The sequence below is a fragment of the Platalea leucorodia genome (assembly GCF_965183815.1).
Source record: "Platalea leucorodia genome assembly, chromosome: 4".
Lineage (NCBI taxonomy): Eukaryota > Metazoa > Chordata > Aves > Pelecaniformes > Threskiornithidae > Platalea > Platalea leucorodia.
The window spans coordinates 103,353,757-103,373,324 of record NC_138826.1 but is presented as its reverse complement, the minus strand read 5'-3'; the positions used below and the strand labels follow the sequence as shown (position 1 = coordinate 103,373,324).

At 38.1% G+C, this 19,568-nt stretch overlaps 1 protein-coding gene across 2 annotated transcripts in view; it reads left to right on the top strand.

The window, feature by feature from the left end:
- The window catches only part of WASL (WASP like actin nucleation promoting factor), a 51,229-nt gene that overhangs the window by 12,898 nt on the left and 18,763 nt on the right, over positions 1–19,568 (top strand). For both annotated transcript variants that reach the window (XM_082311154.1, XM_082311153.1), the window contains exons 2-4: positions 13,850–13,984; positions 15,230–15,316; positions 15,862–15,958. In XM_082311154.1, the coding sequence (XP_082167280.1) occupies positions 13,850–13,984; positions 15,230–15,316; positions 15,862–15,958 (319 nt within the window). The remainder of the gene's footprint in view (positions 1–13,849; positions 13,985–15,229; positions 15,317–15,861; positions 15,959–19,568) is intronic.

Genomic DNA, 19,568 nt, shown 5'->3' with positions numbered 1-19,568 from the left:
AGTCTGCTTCATCTTCTGTAAATAGTCCATGTGCCCAGGAGTGGCTTCTGGACTACCAAGAAATCAAGATTTTCCTCCTCCCCCCGCCCCAGCTTGCTCAAGGTCTAGCTGTGTTACTGGCACATCCCCATCACCATCTTCCTGTAGGAAGATCATCAGTGCCTGTACCACACTGTTGAAGTTTCTGGGAAACAATTTAATTCCTAGATCTTTTGAGGACCCAGTTATACAGACTTTAATCTGATGTTCATAAAATTTACCATGCTGAACCTCTAGCAATGTATTAATGCATTGCTATTATGTAGGTCTCACTTCTGTGATTATTTCTTCCAGGAGACTGGAAGAGATACCCTATTTCTATACTCATATAAAGCCTTTTGAGTAGGGTGTCATTTTTCTTGAACTCTGTCTTAACTGGGTAATCAGCTTGTTTTCTCTAAACTGTATGCTCCTGGAACTGATACTGTCTTTCATATACTCAACATCAAGAACTTTCTGTGCTAACAGATTGAGGCTGTTCAGGTGCTCAGAGCAATTGGTGTAGTTAATTGATCACAAAGGAAGGGAATGTCCGTACAAAAACTGGAAACCCAGTGTCTGCTTTGACAAGGGGTACCTTCTTTCAGTCATTGGGGTTTAAGTTGAGTCAGTGCCCTTATTGAGGAATATCTCATTTCCAAAGGTGTTACACATCTGAAAAAAAAAATCAGTCAGTGTGTCATTAATAACCTTTTTTTCTGTTTAATGGTTACAACTAGTGTTAATGAACACTTTTATTCTGTTAGTGTGGTGTAACAATATACCTGCTGTCTTTATACTGTTGTAAAAGCACTGTAATGTATCATTGCATAAGTGGAGGTTTCCAGAAAAGTGACGAACACTTGACCTGACAGTACAGCTGTTGCCAGTTCTCCCAAGCAGCAAGAGCCAGTGACACTGAGCATGTTAGCCTCGCTGTCAGCTCCAGAACAGACTCGGAGACTTGCAGAAAACTAGTTCAGAAACCGAAGCATGTGGTGTTTCAAATCTGATGCTTGATTAGGGTAATGATACTGGCTGATTGGACTGCCAGTGCAATACAGATTGATTGTTTTCAGTATTTCATTTTCACTGGGATCAAAAGCAAAGCTATCTTAAGATCTCTTTCATTAAAGTTATTATTTTGGCTCAACTTGCTGTATTTCATTAATTGAGACGATACTCACCAAAAAGAGTAAAGGTCAGTTTCAGAACTCATGTTTCTTCTAAATGTTCTTTGAAACAAATATTTTCTGTCCTAAGAGTTTTTAAAATACCTTAAGCTACTGTGTTCATGTTAAAATTATGTTGGTGTGACTTTGTAGATTCTAAACTCTTGTATTGATCTAATAAATATTGATTTTCTTTATTACAAGCTTTGGTTCTCACACAAGATCTAGTGCTATTTCAATACTGTTGTAAGTACAGTGAAATAATTTTTATATTATCTGCCAATTCAGGCTGGGACATACTTTTAACTTTTCATGTAGCATATTTGTTATTCCTGCTGAACAATATTCACAAGTTATGAACAGGAACATAGCAGTACTGGAGAGCTAATTATCTTCATTTTTTTTGTGAGGATGCTTTTGTTCTGACCCATCTAAACATATGAGTATTTAAGAATAAAAGATGGAGAATAATATCACTACCTCTGTGCCTCAATTCTGCCTATGGTTGCTCATTAGAACTGCTATGTGAAGTTGTACTACCAGCTCTGCACTGAAGGAAAAAATAAGTGTCATGTGATTTAAACTGGAAACTGGTGACTGGACATGGACACCAGAGTGCTTAGTGTGGAGGAAAAATACATCTTGCTGCCCTCTTTATATAACACTTTTGTTGTATAAATAAACACTTTATCAGTAACTGTAAATGAGTAGATTCTTTACAGTTTTTGCTGTTCTGGTTGTGCCCAGCAGAGCAGGCAACCTCGTGATAAGTAACACTCTGGCACCTTACAGAGTTACAGAGGAAGAATTTTGGCTTCAGGGAAAGAGTTTTCCCATTCAGCAGACCTCTGTGCATTTATTTTCAGGTAGCGGGTAGTAAGTTCAGAAAGGAAGTTGTCAACTCCGTTGTTAATATCCGAGTTTCAAAATTGTTCTTCATCTGAACTTTTTTTTTTTTTTTTAAAGTCCTAGCTTGGCAGAGGTCAGTTGTATAAATTTCTTTTTTCACCTTGAAAACTGCATATTGCAAACTCAGCATTTCCTTTCCTTAAGTTTGTTGTTCTGTTTTGTTTTTTCATCAATAAACTACACTCAAATATTACCTTTGTACTATTCATTTAGATAATCCAAGGGGAGAGTGTAACAGAAACACAAATTGTACAGGACAGCTTTTCTTACACAGTAGAAACTGAGGGTTTGTAATACCTGGGCTGAGAATTTAAACACAAATGTTGAGCTGCAGAGCCCATGCTACAGGATATCGCTGAGGGCAAGCTCTTAATGTAGTTTCTAAGAGGCATAAGTAGTAATGCCAAAAGCTAAAATAAACGATCTCTAGCATTTTTTATTATGTAGCCTTAATCCTTCGTATAAGCACCTAGATGTAAGGGTTGATGATTGCCCTTATTGAAGGGCTGTGTCGGAACTAGGATAGAGTGCATAGTTTTCAAAACTACTTCAGTCAAGTGATTATCTAGTTCCTCTGGTATTGCCAACATTGGATTTTTTTTTTTTTTTTTTTTTTGGTGCGTGGTGTCATGATTTGCTCAATCCTTATGTATACTAAGACTCAGGGGTTTTTGTTACTCGGGTGTCAGGGTTATCATGGAAGAGACCACTGAGAAATGCCAGGTAGGTGGGAAATTATTTTTGTTTCATAAAAATAATTTTCCTTTTGCCATTAAGTTTTGAGTCATGTGTCTTGTGCTTTTTATTCTTCCATCTTAAGAATCAACGTTAAATACACTGTGTGAAAAGTAAGTGTGGTGATGACTTACAAAAACATTAGTAGGTTTGTTACAAAGAATTTACAGCTGTGGTTTGTCTAAAATGGAAATAGGTGACTTAGGCTTAAGCCTGAGATTTGCATAGAATTGGCCACATAAGACCACTGTTCTGTAACATTGCTTCCAAACTACTAAAGTTTGTTTACATATGGGTGAATTTCAGTGGCTTTTGGCCTCCACAGTGCATTGGTAAATGCAGTGCCTTTGGACCTACAAAGAAGGAGTCTGTACAGGCAGTGACAATTGTAACTGTTAGCTGTAATAAATGTCACTTTACTCAAGGGGCATCCCCCATGGTAAAGAATATCTCAATTTCCTTGTCTAAAACAGTCAACAGTGACTAGGCTATCAAGGTATTAATGTTCATGCACTGGGGAGAAAACTAACACTAGTGATGTGGAAATTAAACTGTCTTAACCTTTGCTATTAGCAGAGAAGATAATGTAGACACGCATACCCCCGACCCCCCCAAAATAATGTATTTCTGTCTGTGGCAGCATAATACTTTCTTCAGCAGTAGTTCTCAAGGCACTTTACAGAGGTAGAGGTCTGTATCTCCATATTACAGATGAGTAAACTGAGGCACGGGTAAGAAGTAACGCAAGCATCATGCAACAGGCTGTTGCCAGAACTAAATGAAAAATAGCAGTCTCCCAAACATTCAGCTGATGCTTTCATTGATAGGTATGTCTTCTGCTCCAGAAGAGCTTTTAGTGGTGTATCCCGGAACAAACTTTGAATATGGCCAGGGATCATATAACTACATCTTCACACTATTTTTTCCTGTAGTATATCTACTTTTTACGACTTATAACTGGGAATAACTTTATTCATAGCAGACTCAGCTGTTGGTATAAAAAAAAAAAATCTTAATGTACAATTATGAGTTTCCTTATATCTGACTTGAATTATGATAACTGTTCTGTTCAAACATGACCTGCTGAAGGAGGAATTAAAGCATGTGGAGTTGTGACACAGTGGAAGTGTGAGGGGGGTTGCATCTCTAAGTACCCTTACGTAAGTGGATTGAGTCTGCTTTATGGGACAGGACACAAGTTGTATACACGATTGCGAGACCAGTTGCTGGCCATTATTCAAAGAGGTTTTACTTTTAATAGCCTTTTCTCAAATTTGTTAATATTTTGAAGAGGGTTCTTTGTTTTATGTTGGCATGAAATTAATGTTTTCTTATAAAGAGTTTTTTCTTTTAAAACAGTTTAAGCTGTTTTATTTCAGTGTTCTCTAAGTATCTGAAGTAAAAATTCCTTATTATTTTCTGTCCTCAAGTGTAAAGATCATAAGAAAAGTTCACCTAAACCTCACCTCTGCAAAGCAAATACTCTTTTTTTTTTTTTTTTTTTTTTTTTAATTTTTATTTTTTTAAATTTGGACCTGGGAGTACCAGTAGATGCTAAATAGCATTTTCAGGGGCTCATTAATGAGTGTTCCAGAGCTGGGATAATTCAGGAATTGCTGAGGCTTTATTCACATCCTTTCTTTAATCAATTTAACTGTTGTTCTCAAGATTTTTACTTGTGAACATGATGATACATACACCATTAACTGGGTCTAAAAAAAAAAAAAAAAAAAAGGGCAACCAAACCTGTTTTGTTTTTTATGGATGATAAGAGTCTGAATTCTAACATATTTTCTCAAAACACTCTCATGTTCAAAGTGCGTGTGGGGATCTGCTTGTAAGAACCTGCATTAAGTATGGAACTAGTATGTAGCATCTGGAAAGACATTATTGTGTAAAAAATGGAATGGTTGGTGAAGGCTGAAGGAAGAGGACCTTAGTGTGTGAAAGCAATGGGTTGCTGGTAGAAGAGAGAAGAGAAGAGAATGTTGAGTCAAAGGAGCCGGTTTCCCTCACAGCTGAATAGGCAGTGAAACAGGACAAAACAGAGTAGAGCTCCAGTTTTATCCCATGGGTTGCGTGAAACTCATGGTTCTTGCCTTGAATCTGTATGGCTTGAAACACCAATCTGCAATTCCTGTGTATGGCCACGAACCATAGTTTTGAGAACCAGTTCATCTGCGTATCTGGACGGTGCTCTATTTGTGTAAGGATCATCCTAGTCTTGGGAGTCTTGATTAATTTAAAATGGCTCAAAATCAAAAGGTGGACTGTAACATTTCATATAAAAATTCCCTGAGCTTTGAAAAGGACCAGTCTTATATGCCTTGTTTCTGAGTGTCTTGGGCAGATGCAGGACAGTGACAAATTTGTGGATGGCCTGTGCACAGCACACTTTCTGTTATTCTGAAAGTAACTAAATGTATAACTTTAACAATAGAAGACAAATAACCGTGTTTTGTCATGTGTCTGCTGCATTCTGGCCAGCCAAGATTTCAGCAGCGTTAAACAGCGCAACGCAGCTGAGTAAGCTACTCACGATGCTGTGCAGGTAAACAGGACGTGACAGGGTTCAGCTTGCTCGTCACCGAAAACCCCAGGTTGTGTATGTCATCTGGTAAACGATCTGCTGAGCTGAGGGAGCTTGGAGTAGTATAATCTGGAGCGTGCTTGTGGTAATGGTTATGTCATATCTCTGGAAGGCTGAAGTCTTGCATGTGTTGTCTGAACTGAGGTTGTAGGATTTAAAAATATCTTTATTCTGTGTCTGATAAAAGCATGTATCTTTTAATTAATCATGTGCTGTTTGGTTTGGGTTTATATGCTATGCTGTGTACCCACATCTTAATTGTTGGTCTTCTGTGATCCACAGTTGAGCAATGAGTGTTTGAAAAGGAGTTGGCCAGCCCTAGCTGAACTGGGGGGTTCTGGGAGGTACTGGAAATGTAAATGAACTTGTATCTGAAGACACTTGGAAAAATGTGAGCTGTCTGTAACTGGCTGACCAAGGATTAGGAGTGAAGGATCGCTTTGCTAGACAACTGCAGGCTTAAGTCTGGACAAGCACTTCTATAGTTTAGATTTGTTAAACAGCAGTACTTTGTTTCATCCCTTTTTTGTTGTAACATCACTTAGTCATCACTCGTACCTTCTTCACATCAGTGAAAGATCTTCAGTGAGGATATTGCAGCTGACTTCATTTTTAGCACAGCCTAACTTTGTGTATAGGTGGAAAAAAATATTAATTTCTTAGCATTTGTGCATAGTGCATTTTTAAATCAGTGGGTGATCGTGGGAAATTAAGAAATGAAAAGCAAGCTTTAAGCTTAAAATTGAACACTGTTGGTGGTTGTAGCACATAATTTCACAAGCAGTAGAACTAGTGAGGCCTCCGTGTCTTCAGTTGAGTAATTTTTCAACTTGCACCAAATAAAGCTTTTCTCCTGTGATTGGGTATTTACCCAAGGCTCTCTTATGTCAGTTTGTCAAATAATGTGAAATCTTGCTTTAGTTTTCCTGTCTGTGGAGCAATCAGTCTGTCTTCTGAAAATAATGTCCTGTAAATGGCATTAAAATTAGAAGATTGTTTCCAGCTGCTTAACTTGTTGAAATCTGCCAGCAAACTTCTGAAGTTCTGTATTTGTTCTTTCTATGGGAAGCTAGTTTAAAATCCTGACTGTAGCATCTGAAGATAACTTTTTTGCAATACACAATTGTCTTTAAGGTTATTAGTAATTTGTTAAATATATCTTTAACAGCTATAATAGCTTTAAAAATTGAAGTAATCACAGTTTACCCAAATTGCAGATAAAGAAGTACCCAAATCCCCAGTGGACGAACACTGTCACATGTCAGACTCATTTGTGAAGATTCTGGAGGCAACCTGGTGTGAAGACATAAATTATAAGGCAGTCTGAGAGTTGCAAAATCTAACTTACTGAACTGTAATTTTGTAGTCAAAATATTGTGGAGTCCTTGGAAAGTATTTTTATCCACATAAAAGTATTTTTATCCGCAGAAAAGTGTGTGTGTGTGTGTACTATCAAGACAGTATCACCACACTTTTTTTGTATAAGGTGCAGTAACCATAAGTAGCCTGATCCACTGGTCTTAAGGGGAGAAAGGCTAAAAAGACAGTCGGATCCATCTGTTGTACTTATTCTTCTGCCTGGGGCCATAATCCTTGTGGTCCCTCAGATGAAGGTGGCAGCAGGAAGCAAAAGCAGTCTGCCTTTAATGTCACTAGTCTTTTCTCTCTCCTTGTGCTCTCTCTTCCTTTCTCCATCCCTTCCTGTTTAAAACTGCAAAAGTAACTAATTACACATTGACACTTGTGAATACTTACTGGGACCTTTAAAATTTGGTGAAGGTGTTGCTTTGTGTTTGTATTTCTTGCTGTCATGCCTGATTTGCACCTAAACCATCATACTAGACACCCACGCTTCAGAGGGTCGGATTGCCTACTGTCCAGGCTAATAAATATTGTAGGATTCTGAACGTAATTAAACTCGAGTTTTCTAAGTTTCTGTGAAAGTGCTAGGAAATATTTTTGTCTACTCTAGCAAATGCCTCTGCTACTTATAATGTGGAAATTGTTAGGGAAGCATACTTGCATGTTGTTTATGTGGCCTAATTAGTTAGGGAACATCTGAATAGTGGCAGGCTTATTCAGTTCATTTAAAAGCACCGTTGGAGGAGATTGCAGTGCGTCCCTTCTGTAGGATTGCGTGGTGATGAGAACATTCACCCTGGAAGTGGGTTATCAGCCCTTCCTAGCAGGAAGGGAACACACTGTTCCCACATGGCAGGAGACGCCCTCAATGCCAAGAAAATAGCTACATTTTTCTCTTTACGGGGCCACTGTGCAGCAGGGAAATGAAACTGCCAGAAACAGCGAGCAGAGCTTGGTTGTGTAGGCCACCAAAGGCCTTCCCTTGAGAAGGGGAGGAGGTTCCAGTGTCTGGTCCGTGCAGCAGGTTTTGCTTATGTTTCTGTATTAAGAGTGGTGAAATAAAATGCATAGCTGTGTTGCACACTGCAGAAATGTTTTTTTGGAAGCTCCGTATATTTGACACTGAAGATAAGGTAATTGCAGGACAGGAAGGTATTATCACTGTCTAACTCCGATTTTGTTTGCTTTGAATAACATGAATTTATTAAAGTATTGACATTTAAATGTGCAATTGCTTAAACATAAGCTTTTTTTGAGATAAACTAAGATTTCAGGCAATATTTCTGCTTGATTGGTCAGTGCTATATTTTGTTGGTTTTTTTTTTTTCTATAGGATACTCGTAATCTAGAGAAGGAAATGTCAACCACTGAGTTCTAACTGCCTAATTTTCTGTGGATTAGTCTTGATTTCTTAGAGTTAGCTATGCTGCATTCTCACTTCTGCTTCCTGTCTTTCTCATTCATGAGTCTTAATGAGTTTCCATATCTTCTTCCATGAGTCAGATAATGCTAGGCTATTAGAGATTGCCTTGGTACTGAAGCTTCCTGTGCTTGTTGTGGTCAAGATTAGTTACTCCTCACTAAGCGTTTTCCACAGTGAAGTGGTACTTGATGTTAGCATGTCTCTGTTCCTGAACCTTGCTGTCTGAGGAAAACTACTACTTACCACTGTTTTAATGTCAATGAGTAGCAACAGCCCTTTATGCTTGAACCCTAGAAGCAAACTGCAGGCTATCTTCCTGGTCTTGTATCAAAGAAGAAATGAGTGACCCAGGAGCACTCAGCATCACCTGGTCAGGCTTCAGCATGTTGGCTTAGCCATAGTAAGGATTTCCACCTAGTAAGTCTTAAAAAATGCTTGCCACAGGCATTTCCTTCTCACCAGCTGTAGTATTGATCAGGACAACTTTTCCAGATACCTACTTTAAGGAAAAGATAATATAAATACTGATTTCTGTTTTTACAGGGTTTGGATTGCACGCAACTATTCACTGTAGCTTTTTTTTCACAAAAATCTTAAAGTAGCTAATTGTGTTCACTGTGACTTTCAGGCCGAAAGTCTTCAGACTGACTTTGTGAAGAAGCTACAGGCATTGTATCAGCATGTTTTTTTTCCAAGAGGTTACTCTGCTTGGAAACAACTGCTACTACTTGCATTCTTACATTACATTACAAGGTCTTTTTTTTCCCCAGTTTTATTTGTAAGAAGCTTCCAGGGGCTGGGAAGGATAACTAAGAAAAGTCACGTGCATTACATATGGGTGCAGGGTTCTGCACCTTTTTTTGAAAAAATGTGACTCTTAAAATTGGAAAAAGATTGAAAATCACTGCTAGTGTGTCTTCAGTAGTACTGTCAACATGTAACACATAACAATAGTGAACCATTAGAAGAATACATTAAACTTACTTGCATTTTTACAAGCACTGAAATGGGAGTGATTAAGCACTGGAACAGGTTTCCCAGAGGTGATTTGCAGCCTTTAAACTTAACTGGACAGGACCTTGAGCAACTTGAACTTTTAATTACTCTTGCTGTGAGCAGGAGGTTGGACTGGAAGACTTACACAGGTCACATCCAACCAAAGTCATTTTATGAGTCTTTGATCTTTGCACCACAAGCAGTTGTCAGTTGTACGTGAACACTGCAAAAAACATCCTCATGGGTCTTGAAATGCTTTCTGTTCTGGTGTATACTGAGGTCGCTGAACATCCTCTTACAGCCTTAATCTTGCTGCTTGCTCTTTGTTGTGACTTTTCGCCTGCTATGTTTTAATGTCTGTAGTTTCCTGTAATTTCTTAGCTTTTCACAATCCGTGTCAACGACAAGCAATCTAGTGTGATGGCTCTTTCTTGTAATGAGATGTGCCACTGACTGTGTTGGCTTGCTTTACTGTTTTTGAGAAACAGTGAGTTACAGCAAGTCATTAACTTGACAGGCTACTGCAGCAAACGTTCACACCAGAAGCTGATCAAGTACACAGCTATCTGCTGCCCAGTTGGAAACTATCAGTGGCTGCTGTGATCGCATTCTACAAATGTGCGATGACTAGTTGTGGCTACCTTTTACAGGCAGAAGGTGTTTTCGTGAGCCGTTTGTTGATACTGTATATCCTGTAGTGTATATGTCCGGGGATGAGACCAGCTCTGCCAGTGAGGCAGCCAGTGTACAGCTGACACCACCAGACTTACTGCTTCATAGCTCATCAGTTTGAGGGGTGTGACAAGGCCCTGGAATCAATGGCATGTCCTCCAGCTGGAGGTTCACTGTGGAAAAAATAAAGGGAACTGAGGGGGTTTGATTCTCATTTCCATGGCCCATCAGTTTTTGGTGGGCTACCTTATTTCTTTCCCTGATGCACCTTTTCAAAGTAGATAGATACATAAAAAGGGCAAGGTCCTTGCCAAAACTGTTAAGCAAAGAGTAGTGCCAACTTCAAAATCCTCCTCCTGAAAATACAGTAATAACTTTAGGTATTAAGTAACAAATCAACTTACTATATCTCAGAAAAAATGCATGAATTACATTGAGTATTTAATGGCAGTCCTGTTCAATTCTGTCTGTAAAATTGGTGGTGTGACCTCTTGTGAAGAAATATTTACATATAGTTTTAAAGAACCCATACTTTTAAATGCAATGTTGTCTTCAAGAATGCTGTGAGAAACTGAGCTGGGTGTATTAATTGGCTTCAAAATAGACAAAGTGAATGCTCATTCAGAAAATGCAGTAGAATACTCAAATTACGATATCTGCGTAAATGTTCTCAGATGCTGCAATTCTGCAATTAAAGTTGAATTTTTTTTTTAATTTAATTTATGTGGCTAGAATTCATAATGAATAGCAGTAAATGAAGTTAATGGTTCATATACTTTCTCAAGTTTTAAATTTTGCTGATAAGTTTGTAAGTTTCCAAATGCTGTAGAGGATTAAATATTTTTGCCACGTCTTCCAGAAGCTGAATAGCATAAAGCATGGCACCACTGCTCTGCATGATGAAAATGAACAGTGGCTGAAGTAAAATGAGTTGGATTTTATTGTTCTTCTCCCCACAAAAATACACCTTGTATTTTTTTCCTGTATTGTCCTTTTAGTGAAAAAATGATAGTGGGTAACAGTGGAATTTGTAGTTATATGTTCCAACATGTGAAAGCCTCATCGCAGTCTGTCAACACTAGGAATTCACACAATGCTAATGAGTAAGTTAAAGTGTAATTGAACTCGTAAGCTTGGTAGGCCTCAAAACAAGACCTACTTCAGATTCAGGGAAATTGTTCTCTAACTTGTAAATTAAGCTCTACTCATAAGGTATCCAAGTGTACCTTAAACCTATTATGATTATACAGAATGAGGACACACTCTTTTTGTGTAATACTCTGCTGTCTCCTCATGGGGTAGGTGCTGGTTCAAGATTTTATACACAATCATCATCGAGTTATGACAGTTACTGGTTTGCCCGGATAATCCAGTTGGTGCTTTTGCTGCTAGATACGATAGGAAGCAATGCATAGGGAGCCCTTTCTTGACACTGTCTTCTGTGCCTTGAATTTAAGTTGTATAATTCCTGCCAAGACCACCCATTTCTGTGGGTAGTTCTCTTGGGAGGAGGTTAGGAGGGCTGGACTTGTTTTGGAGGGTTGAGAAGGTTTCTTGCACGGACAGGGGGATAGTTGCCGTGGTTGAATGTGATGCCTTCATTACAACTGTAGAATGGCCCACCTGTGCTCCTTTTTGTTGTTTTGTGTCTACAAGATTATCAGTTTAACAATGAGATGATATTAAATAAATAAGAGAGAAAGCTGTTAGCAGAAGTTTTGAACAAAATCTGGCCAGTTGTGCCAAAAATTAAGTCTTTGCGTGTTGCAACATAAGGGGAAAATGGCATCTCTTAAACCTGCAACTTAATGTCAGCTACGTGTTTTGTTGTGGTAGTATGGCTAATTCAAGGGCCCCTTCTTACTCATCTGACAAGTCCAGTTATGATTAAAATACTCATATTACTCTGTAGGTTATAGGGAGAGGAGTTTTACTCTACACTTAGTTGTAGTAGTTAGGCAACTGCAAAGCTTTGTTTTCATCAATCAGTCATGCTTTAATTTTTCTGTAGGTTATCAGAAAGATTAGTAGTCAGTCTGACAACTTCTGAAGAGGTGGTTGCGAAGAGGAATAGAATTATATCTTGACTTGTGAAAGTTACATCACAGTTCTCGGGCAAAGGTGTTAAAGCTTCCCCAGGGAGCAGTTGTCAGTCTGGGTGTATTACTTTGACTCTATTTTAACAAAATTGGAAGGGTTTTTTTGATTTAAAAAAAAAAAAAAAAAAGGCCCATGAAACTTACTTTATTCTTTTGGCTACTTTAAACCAGTTGAAAAGTGTGACATGGGTGATATTGATATTAGTGGATAGTCTTATAATGCAACAAGACGTGCCCGCATTCTAGATGTCAACTGTTTTGGCAAGTAGTCAGTGTTACGAAGGCAAAGTAATGCTTGTAGAGCAGGTGGGGAAAACCTAATATGGAGCCCATTACTCAGACTAGATACGATCCCTCCAGAAGGGTCTTGGAACTATAACAGGTTTGTGAAAACTCCTTTTTCACTATGGAACATTAAGCAGGTAATAAAACTGTTTGACTTACAGGGAAAGAAATAGAGAATAAAACAGAAAACAATAATCTTGTGACCCTATGTTCAAAATGCTAACAAACTGGATTCATACAGCATAAGTCTCAACCCCAATCAAAGAAGGATGTAGTAGGGCTAGGTAAGATCCATGTGAGAGTGACAAGGCTAATTAAAGTGTAGAATGATTTTTTTTTCCTTGGTAGAAGAATGACTTAAAACTAGTACCACTTCCTAAACAGTAGACAACTTACAGGGCAAAGTGGTGTGGCAAGTATCTATAAAAGCATGTGCAGCATGGAGAGGCAGCTATGAAACCATTAACACTGTCTCCTAGTATAAGAACAAGGAGGAACAGTCAACTAAAAGTAGCGGGTAGCAGACTTCTAGAGAAGCTATTCACACAGTGCATAAGTGAACTGAGAAATACAGTCCCGCCCAGTGTTGTGATGCCTAGAAGTTCAGATGGGGCTGAAGAGTGATGAGATAAATTCACAAAGGAAAAATCCAACATGTGCTGTGAAACACGTATGCTGGCTCAGGGGGGCTTTAAGCTCCAACCTGCTAGTTGCTGGGGGTATACTCCCATAGTGTAACGGTGTAGTCTTATATTCTTACCTAGGCATCTGGTGCTGTTGGAGAGTAGATCCTGGGCTAGATAGCCTCTGGTCTGTCCCATTACAGAGCCTTTAAGCTTTATGTCCTGATGACTTGGCTGCTAAATAAATATTTTCCAAAGACTCCAATTTTGGTTCCCTTGTGGGACTCTTAAGGTAGGACACATATATACTAGAAAATATGCTGAGTTACATTTCCAGTGACTGAAGCAATCTGGTGTGGAATAATCTTCATCTCTTACTAAAATCTCTCAATTTGAAAACAGGATGATTTCAAGTTGCCGACTGGAACCAGCCTAGCTCATGTGAATTCTCAAACCATGCCCAAGAATTTTAGGAGTTTGCTAGTTGGCATAGGCTAAAATAATGCCAGAGACCATTTGAACAATTAAGCAATGTAGACAGTTGCATTCCAGTACCCGAGGGTGTTTCCAGACACTGTGTAATTTACAGTTCTAGCCTGAGTATTGCATTTCTATCGAGTTTGAAGTACTGAACAGAAAGAAATTTAGTTGCACAGTAGGGCCTCTCTGTGTGACCACCATAGTTAGTGGTCTGCCTCTTACAGGCAGAGTCTCTTTGCTGATTTTTGTGAGCAAGAACAAAAAGTTCAATTGGGTTCTTAAACTGTCTAAATTTTGCGTAGAAGTGAAAATCTGAAGTGTAGAAGTGATTTGGGGTCATTTGAACTTTGCTGTGTTACCACCTGGGAAATCATCTAAGTTGCTGCCTAGAACAAGGAACAAAATTAAGAGATGCTTTGATAAAAAATGAACTGTGGAATTTGTGATTTTTACCTTAAAAGTAATAGCTATGTTCTTCTTTTTAGACTATGTCTTCAGCAGTTGTTCAAATATATGCAGCAGATCGCAATGCCATGTGGTCAAAGAAATGCTGTGGTGTAGCTTGCCTTGTAAAGGACAATCCGCAAAGGTCGTATTTTATCAGAATATTTGACATTAAGGTAAGCATCTTTTTTTCTTTTTCAGACTCTCTAAGCTTGGTTGTATTCATTCACCATTTTGAATTGAATGAGTGTAGGTTGTTGTAGCTACAAAACTCACAGAAATTCTCAAGTAAATTGTTGCGCTTTAAGCGGTGCAATTACAGTGCTTATTAATAGGTATGAGCAACTTTCTCAGGTATTCTAATTTAAATTATTTCATAGATGTCCAGCTTTTATGGATGAAATAAATATCAGATACCATTTTCTTACAGCACACAGAAGCTGTGCTCTACAGATCTGATTAGTCAAACTAGTGAAAATTAGTATAGTGTCACTGATATGGATAGCCGTCAAAATTCTAGCAGGTGTCACTGCTTCAGATGATATTAAAAAAATAGATGCTGTCTTCTGTACGGGTGGAAACAATCTTTTTGATTAATGTGTTGATGCATGTGAAAACTGCAGGACAAACAAGGTTGTTTTTTTTTTCCCTCCATAATATATACATTCATACTGAAGATCTTTGTCCTATTATAATATTTCACTCAAGACAGTGGGAACTAAGAGATGAAGTGTCTAAGATGTGTTTTCATAACAAAAATGATACTGAGAAGCATAAGTCCTACTTGACTTTACTGAGACTTTGGAAAGCTTCCCATTATCTCTGCAGCCAGGAACAGCTCATTTTCTGGCAGCCTTCAGTACTTGAAGGCTCTCAGATTTGTTCAGGTTGCCAGGTGGCACTTGCATTTGACTTTGTGATTTGGTCACTTGACTACTAGACTTAGTGAAAAACCTGTTCCTTTGGTGCTGATCTATAATGCCATTTAAATACGTAAAACTTCTTAAAAAGGTGAGATTTTTGTTCCCTTTAAGTTAGCTGTTTTCAGGTCAAGCCTGAGATAATAACAGGAGACTGGAAGTCTCCTTTATTGCTATTGCTGTTATCACTGTATTCCTATCACTGGTCACTATTACTGCTCCCAGTATCACTACTGCAGGACTGTAGAACTTGAAGGATGCCTTTCGAAAACATCCAGGAATTTGAACAGAACACAGTGACCTGGTGGAAGAGTCTTCCACAGCTCTTCCACAAGTTCCAGTATATTTTAATTTTGATTGAGTTTATTTGTTGGGTTAATAGCAAGGTAGATGCTTAACACCATTTAGCTTCCAACTCTTAATAGGTTCTATTGTGACAGAAGTTAAACTCTGCAATTCGTCGAAGTTTTTCAAAATCTTTTTTTTTTTTCTTCTTTTCAGGATGGGAAATTATTGTGGGAGCAGGAGCTGTACAATAACTTTGTATATAATAGTCCTAGAGGATATTTTCATACCTTTGCTGGAGATGTGAGTCTCAACGTCTTTGAATACCTATTTTAAAATGCCTTTTATTTGAACAGTATCTTCTTTTAATATAACTGAGGGTTTTATTTCATTCTGTAAATTATTTATAAAAGTACAATATTACCTGTCTTCCTTGAAGCTTTTTAAGCTTATTTATAAAAGGGGTTTTTTTTGTATCTCAACTAGAAGACTTAATCCATAGGACAGAAGCATAAAATGCAGTTCTTTTTCAATTCCCTTTAATAAAATTACATTTTGACTTGCAGATGATGTTTGTGAAGTATCATATATTCTTAAAGCACAAATTTTCCTCTCCCCCACTTTGATTTCAACCTACAAGAATTTGCTTAGATTTGTTAGCCATGGTCTTTAGAAACTTGATTAGTAGACAGCCATTCCTAAGATAGAATGTTTCACTAAGACTTAGTGCCAAATTTGCAGTGATGATTTTTTTTCTGGTTATACCTTCAGAAGGTGTAAGAAGACATTTAAGAAAGCCTCTGAAACATTCTCTTAGTCATGGGTGGGGGAATATTAATGTTTTTCAGACATGTCAAGTTGGTCTTAATTTTGCTAATGAAGAAGAAGCTAAACTATTCCGCAAAACAGTAACAGATTTACTTGGACGACGGCAGAGAAAATCTGGTAAATATTCAAATTAATCTTAAATTCAGGCTTGTTTATGTTGTTTTGGGGGGAGTCAGGAAGCTACTTCTATGTCTGAAAGCTACTGCAGGCACTACTGCCATATTTATATTTAGAAGTAATTGTGTTATTAAAGTGTGCTTTTTTTCTTTATTGTGCAAAAATAATATTTTTCTGAAATAACTTGGTGCTCCTTGCTGTAAGTTTCCTTGTAAGCTGAGACTCCAAGGTTCTGGTGTTTGAAAATATAGATCAGGAGAGGAAGCAAAAATGGTAGGCTATCAGTGGGAAAACTAGAAGTCTTTCTGTAAGCTGTTTTCACATTTGACTATACCCTCTTTTAGCTCTGGGCTGTTTATAACTGATTTGTTTAAAATCAGCCCAAGTGGGTTGTAACAAAGATTTTGCCATCTGGTATTTTCAGTAGTTCATGTGAATGAATCTTTGGCATTGGCCCAGTGTTTAGTAGAGACATATCTTTTATTCAAAACTAGTGATCTGGGTGGTGGCCAAGAACAGAAGACATAATGTGCCTATACTGTCCTTAGCAGCACAGGACAGTCTGAAGCACAGCATGCTTTTTGCCAGCTGCAAGGTGCCTTAGGAACATGGTCAGTGTTTTAAAGGGAGCTCAGGCTTCCTGCAGATCTTGTCTTGGTCCTTTTCCAGGGAGCCCATAAACAACTTGCCTGTCTGACAGCCATATGTCCATGAAGAATAAGGTAATATAAAACATAGGCTGGAAACACATGGATGTGCTCAGGCTTGCTGGAAGCTGTAGCATGGACTTGTGTTCAAGCTACAGGATGGATTTTTGTAGTCCATTCTGGAATTTAATTGCACTAGCAATGCAGTGTAGACCAATGTAAAGGGAGGAAGTTCTCACCTTGGAGTGCCATCCTTGCAAATATTCTTGGGAACCTACATGATCTATATGTATTCACTTGGATTTCATTCAGGTATGATGACTCAGGTGCAGAGTATTTGTTCCAGAAGCTTAAATGGCTTCTTTAAGATTCCTTCTGCTCAGAATTAGAATAAGTTCATAGGGTTTCATTTGAAGAAGTGGGGTCATTAAGAAGTGGCATTAATAATGTTTCTCTCATTTGTTGTGTAGAAGTAATCTTGCATCAGCTTGCATCTCCTGTTCCTGAAGTTTCACTCTGTTGTGTGTCTAAAACGCAGTGCTACAGTGCACAAACACAACTTGGGAAGAAATATGTTTGCGTTATTGGCCATAGTAAACTTTGTTTGAAAATAGTGGTTCAGTCAAACCTCCTGTTCACAGGACAGAGGTTCACCTCTGTCCTTCCACATAGTTTTCTTTTTTTACAGGGCCACATAAGTTTTTCTTGTTTACTCTTTGAGCTAGTATCTTGGTTTGTGTGCTCAAACTCATGTTGTAGGATGAGCTTACTCCATACATTGTCTTTTAACAAACAACTCCCCCTCCTCAACCACTTACAACTTGAAGCCAATTTTAATTTAAAAAAAAAGGCAAAAACAAAACAAAAAACTCCAAGTTTTTTTTCTTGTTAAGAGCTGCAAAACAAGAATTGAAAACAATCATGAGATTCCTTAGTCAAGCCACCAGATGGAGTTCTGTATTTGTCATTGATGCAACTGTGTCTAATTGTGCTTCTAAAATAACAGGCTTTGCACTTGCCCAAGTCAAAGCTGATTTGCTGTTGGTGTTTATATATTTATTTATATATAAATGCTTATATAAACCATATATTAATTTATACATAGACTTACATATTATATAAATGATACAGAAAAGTTGTCTATTATTTATAACGTATATATAAACTGTGGTGTGTGTGTGTATTCTGATGCATCTTAACTTCTCAAACACAGAGATAATAGTCTGGTAGTTTTGATGCTTTTCTGTTTTAATGGGATTTTTACTCCCATGCATTCCAAAATATGTTTCATTCATAGCTATGAACAACATAGCAATGCTTTCAACAGAAATGAGTACTCCATGTGATCACTTAGCAGCCTGTTACACCATTCAGGGCTTGGTAGGAGACTTTTCCAGGACTCTTATGGAAAGCTCACGTTGTTGGAAGGCAGCAAGAACAGCAGTTCTGACTCACAAAACTATGGTTGCTGAGACTAGTACAGAAAATGTTGTCTAACATCTGCAAGAAGAGACAACAGTATTCTGCTCTTCCTCACTCAGCGTGAAATGCACTCCAGTATACAGACAACTCCTGAGTAATTGCATCTGGAGTTCCAGAGAGGTGAAAGTTTGACTCCAAATAGAGAATGTAGAAAAGCTTGCAAATGTACAAAATATCTAATAGAGAACAGAACGAGGGAGAGAGGCAGAGAAAGAATTACTGATGTGTTGTCTTAATCTTTTTAATATCAGGCTGGTTTTCATCTAGCTAAATTCAGATTATTTTTTTTTTAAGTCAATTAAATTCTTAACCTTAGGTTAGGAAGAAATTACTATAATTAGTTAATTTCTCTGGTAGACTTACTTAAATAGTCTCTCCATTTACTTTGTAAACCGATCCCAAATAGTCCCCCTGATAAGCAGGGTGAACACAGTGTTTCTCTTCCATTAGTTTTTATTTTTACTATCTTGCCTCAGAAATGTGAATGTGTGTACACACACAAGTGTCCTCTCCACATGCTGAGCACTCAGCCATAAAAGGGCAGCAGGGACTCGTAGAACAGAGCCTTGTTCTTAACTGCCTCCCTGAAGTAAGAGGCTTCTTGACTAATTTTTATGGACCACTTGTAGCTCATGGGTGGAGCTCTGTTAGCCCTCTCTGAAGCTGCCTTTTTCCTCCACAAGCTTTTAGCTCCTGATGCCCTTCCTAATGCACTTCATAAGCTTCAAGCTGAATACTTAATATGGAGAGCATTTTTTTTTTTTTTTTTTTTTTTTTTTTTTTTTTTTTTTAAATCTTTGGTCACAGCTTTTGTTTTTGCTGCCTGGGAGACAAGGGCATCTCTGAAGTGCTCAGCTTGCATTGGATTCAAGTCTCAGCAGAGATTGTTCTTGTCTCCAGAAATACTTATTGAAGGGAGCTGTGTTTTTTGGACATAGGCAGCTGGTGAAGTTGGTCTGTTTTGTATCATTAGGCATCTCCATTTTCAAAAAGGAGAAATCCGCCACTCTCCACTCAGGTCATCTGCACTTCAGAACAGGAGTTCCTATTTTCTAGTCAGCAGTGGGAACCACAGAAAAACAGATGTTGTATCTTTGGGCCACAAATCAATCTTTTATATACCCATATGGGTACTGCTAAATCCAAAATTCTTGAGAGAGAGTGTGCGTGTTTGTGTGTGTGCGTGCGCGCAGGTACACAAATAGCGTAACTGTGTACTGGGGGTTTTGAAGGATGGTTGCAGGGTAGGTAAATGTTATTTGTGGTGGGCTGCAGGGTAGGTAAATGTGGTGGATAGGAATTAATAGTAAGTGAGGGAGATCTCCTTTAAAGGACTATTTACTATTATAGGCTGAGAATACTGAGATGTGAAATGTTCACACCTACATTTTAAATCATCAAGCCAAATTTTTCATGGTCTGTGAAACAGTTTGCCATTGTGAATGGAATATCAGATTAGTACTAAGGAGATTCTAGTTCTG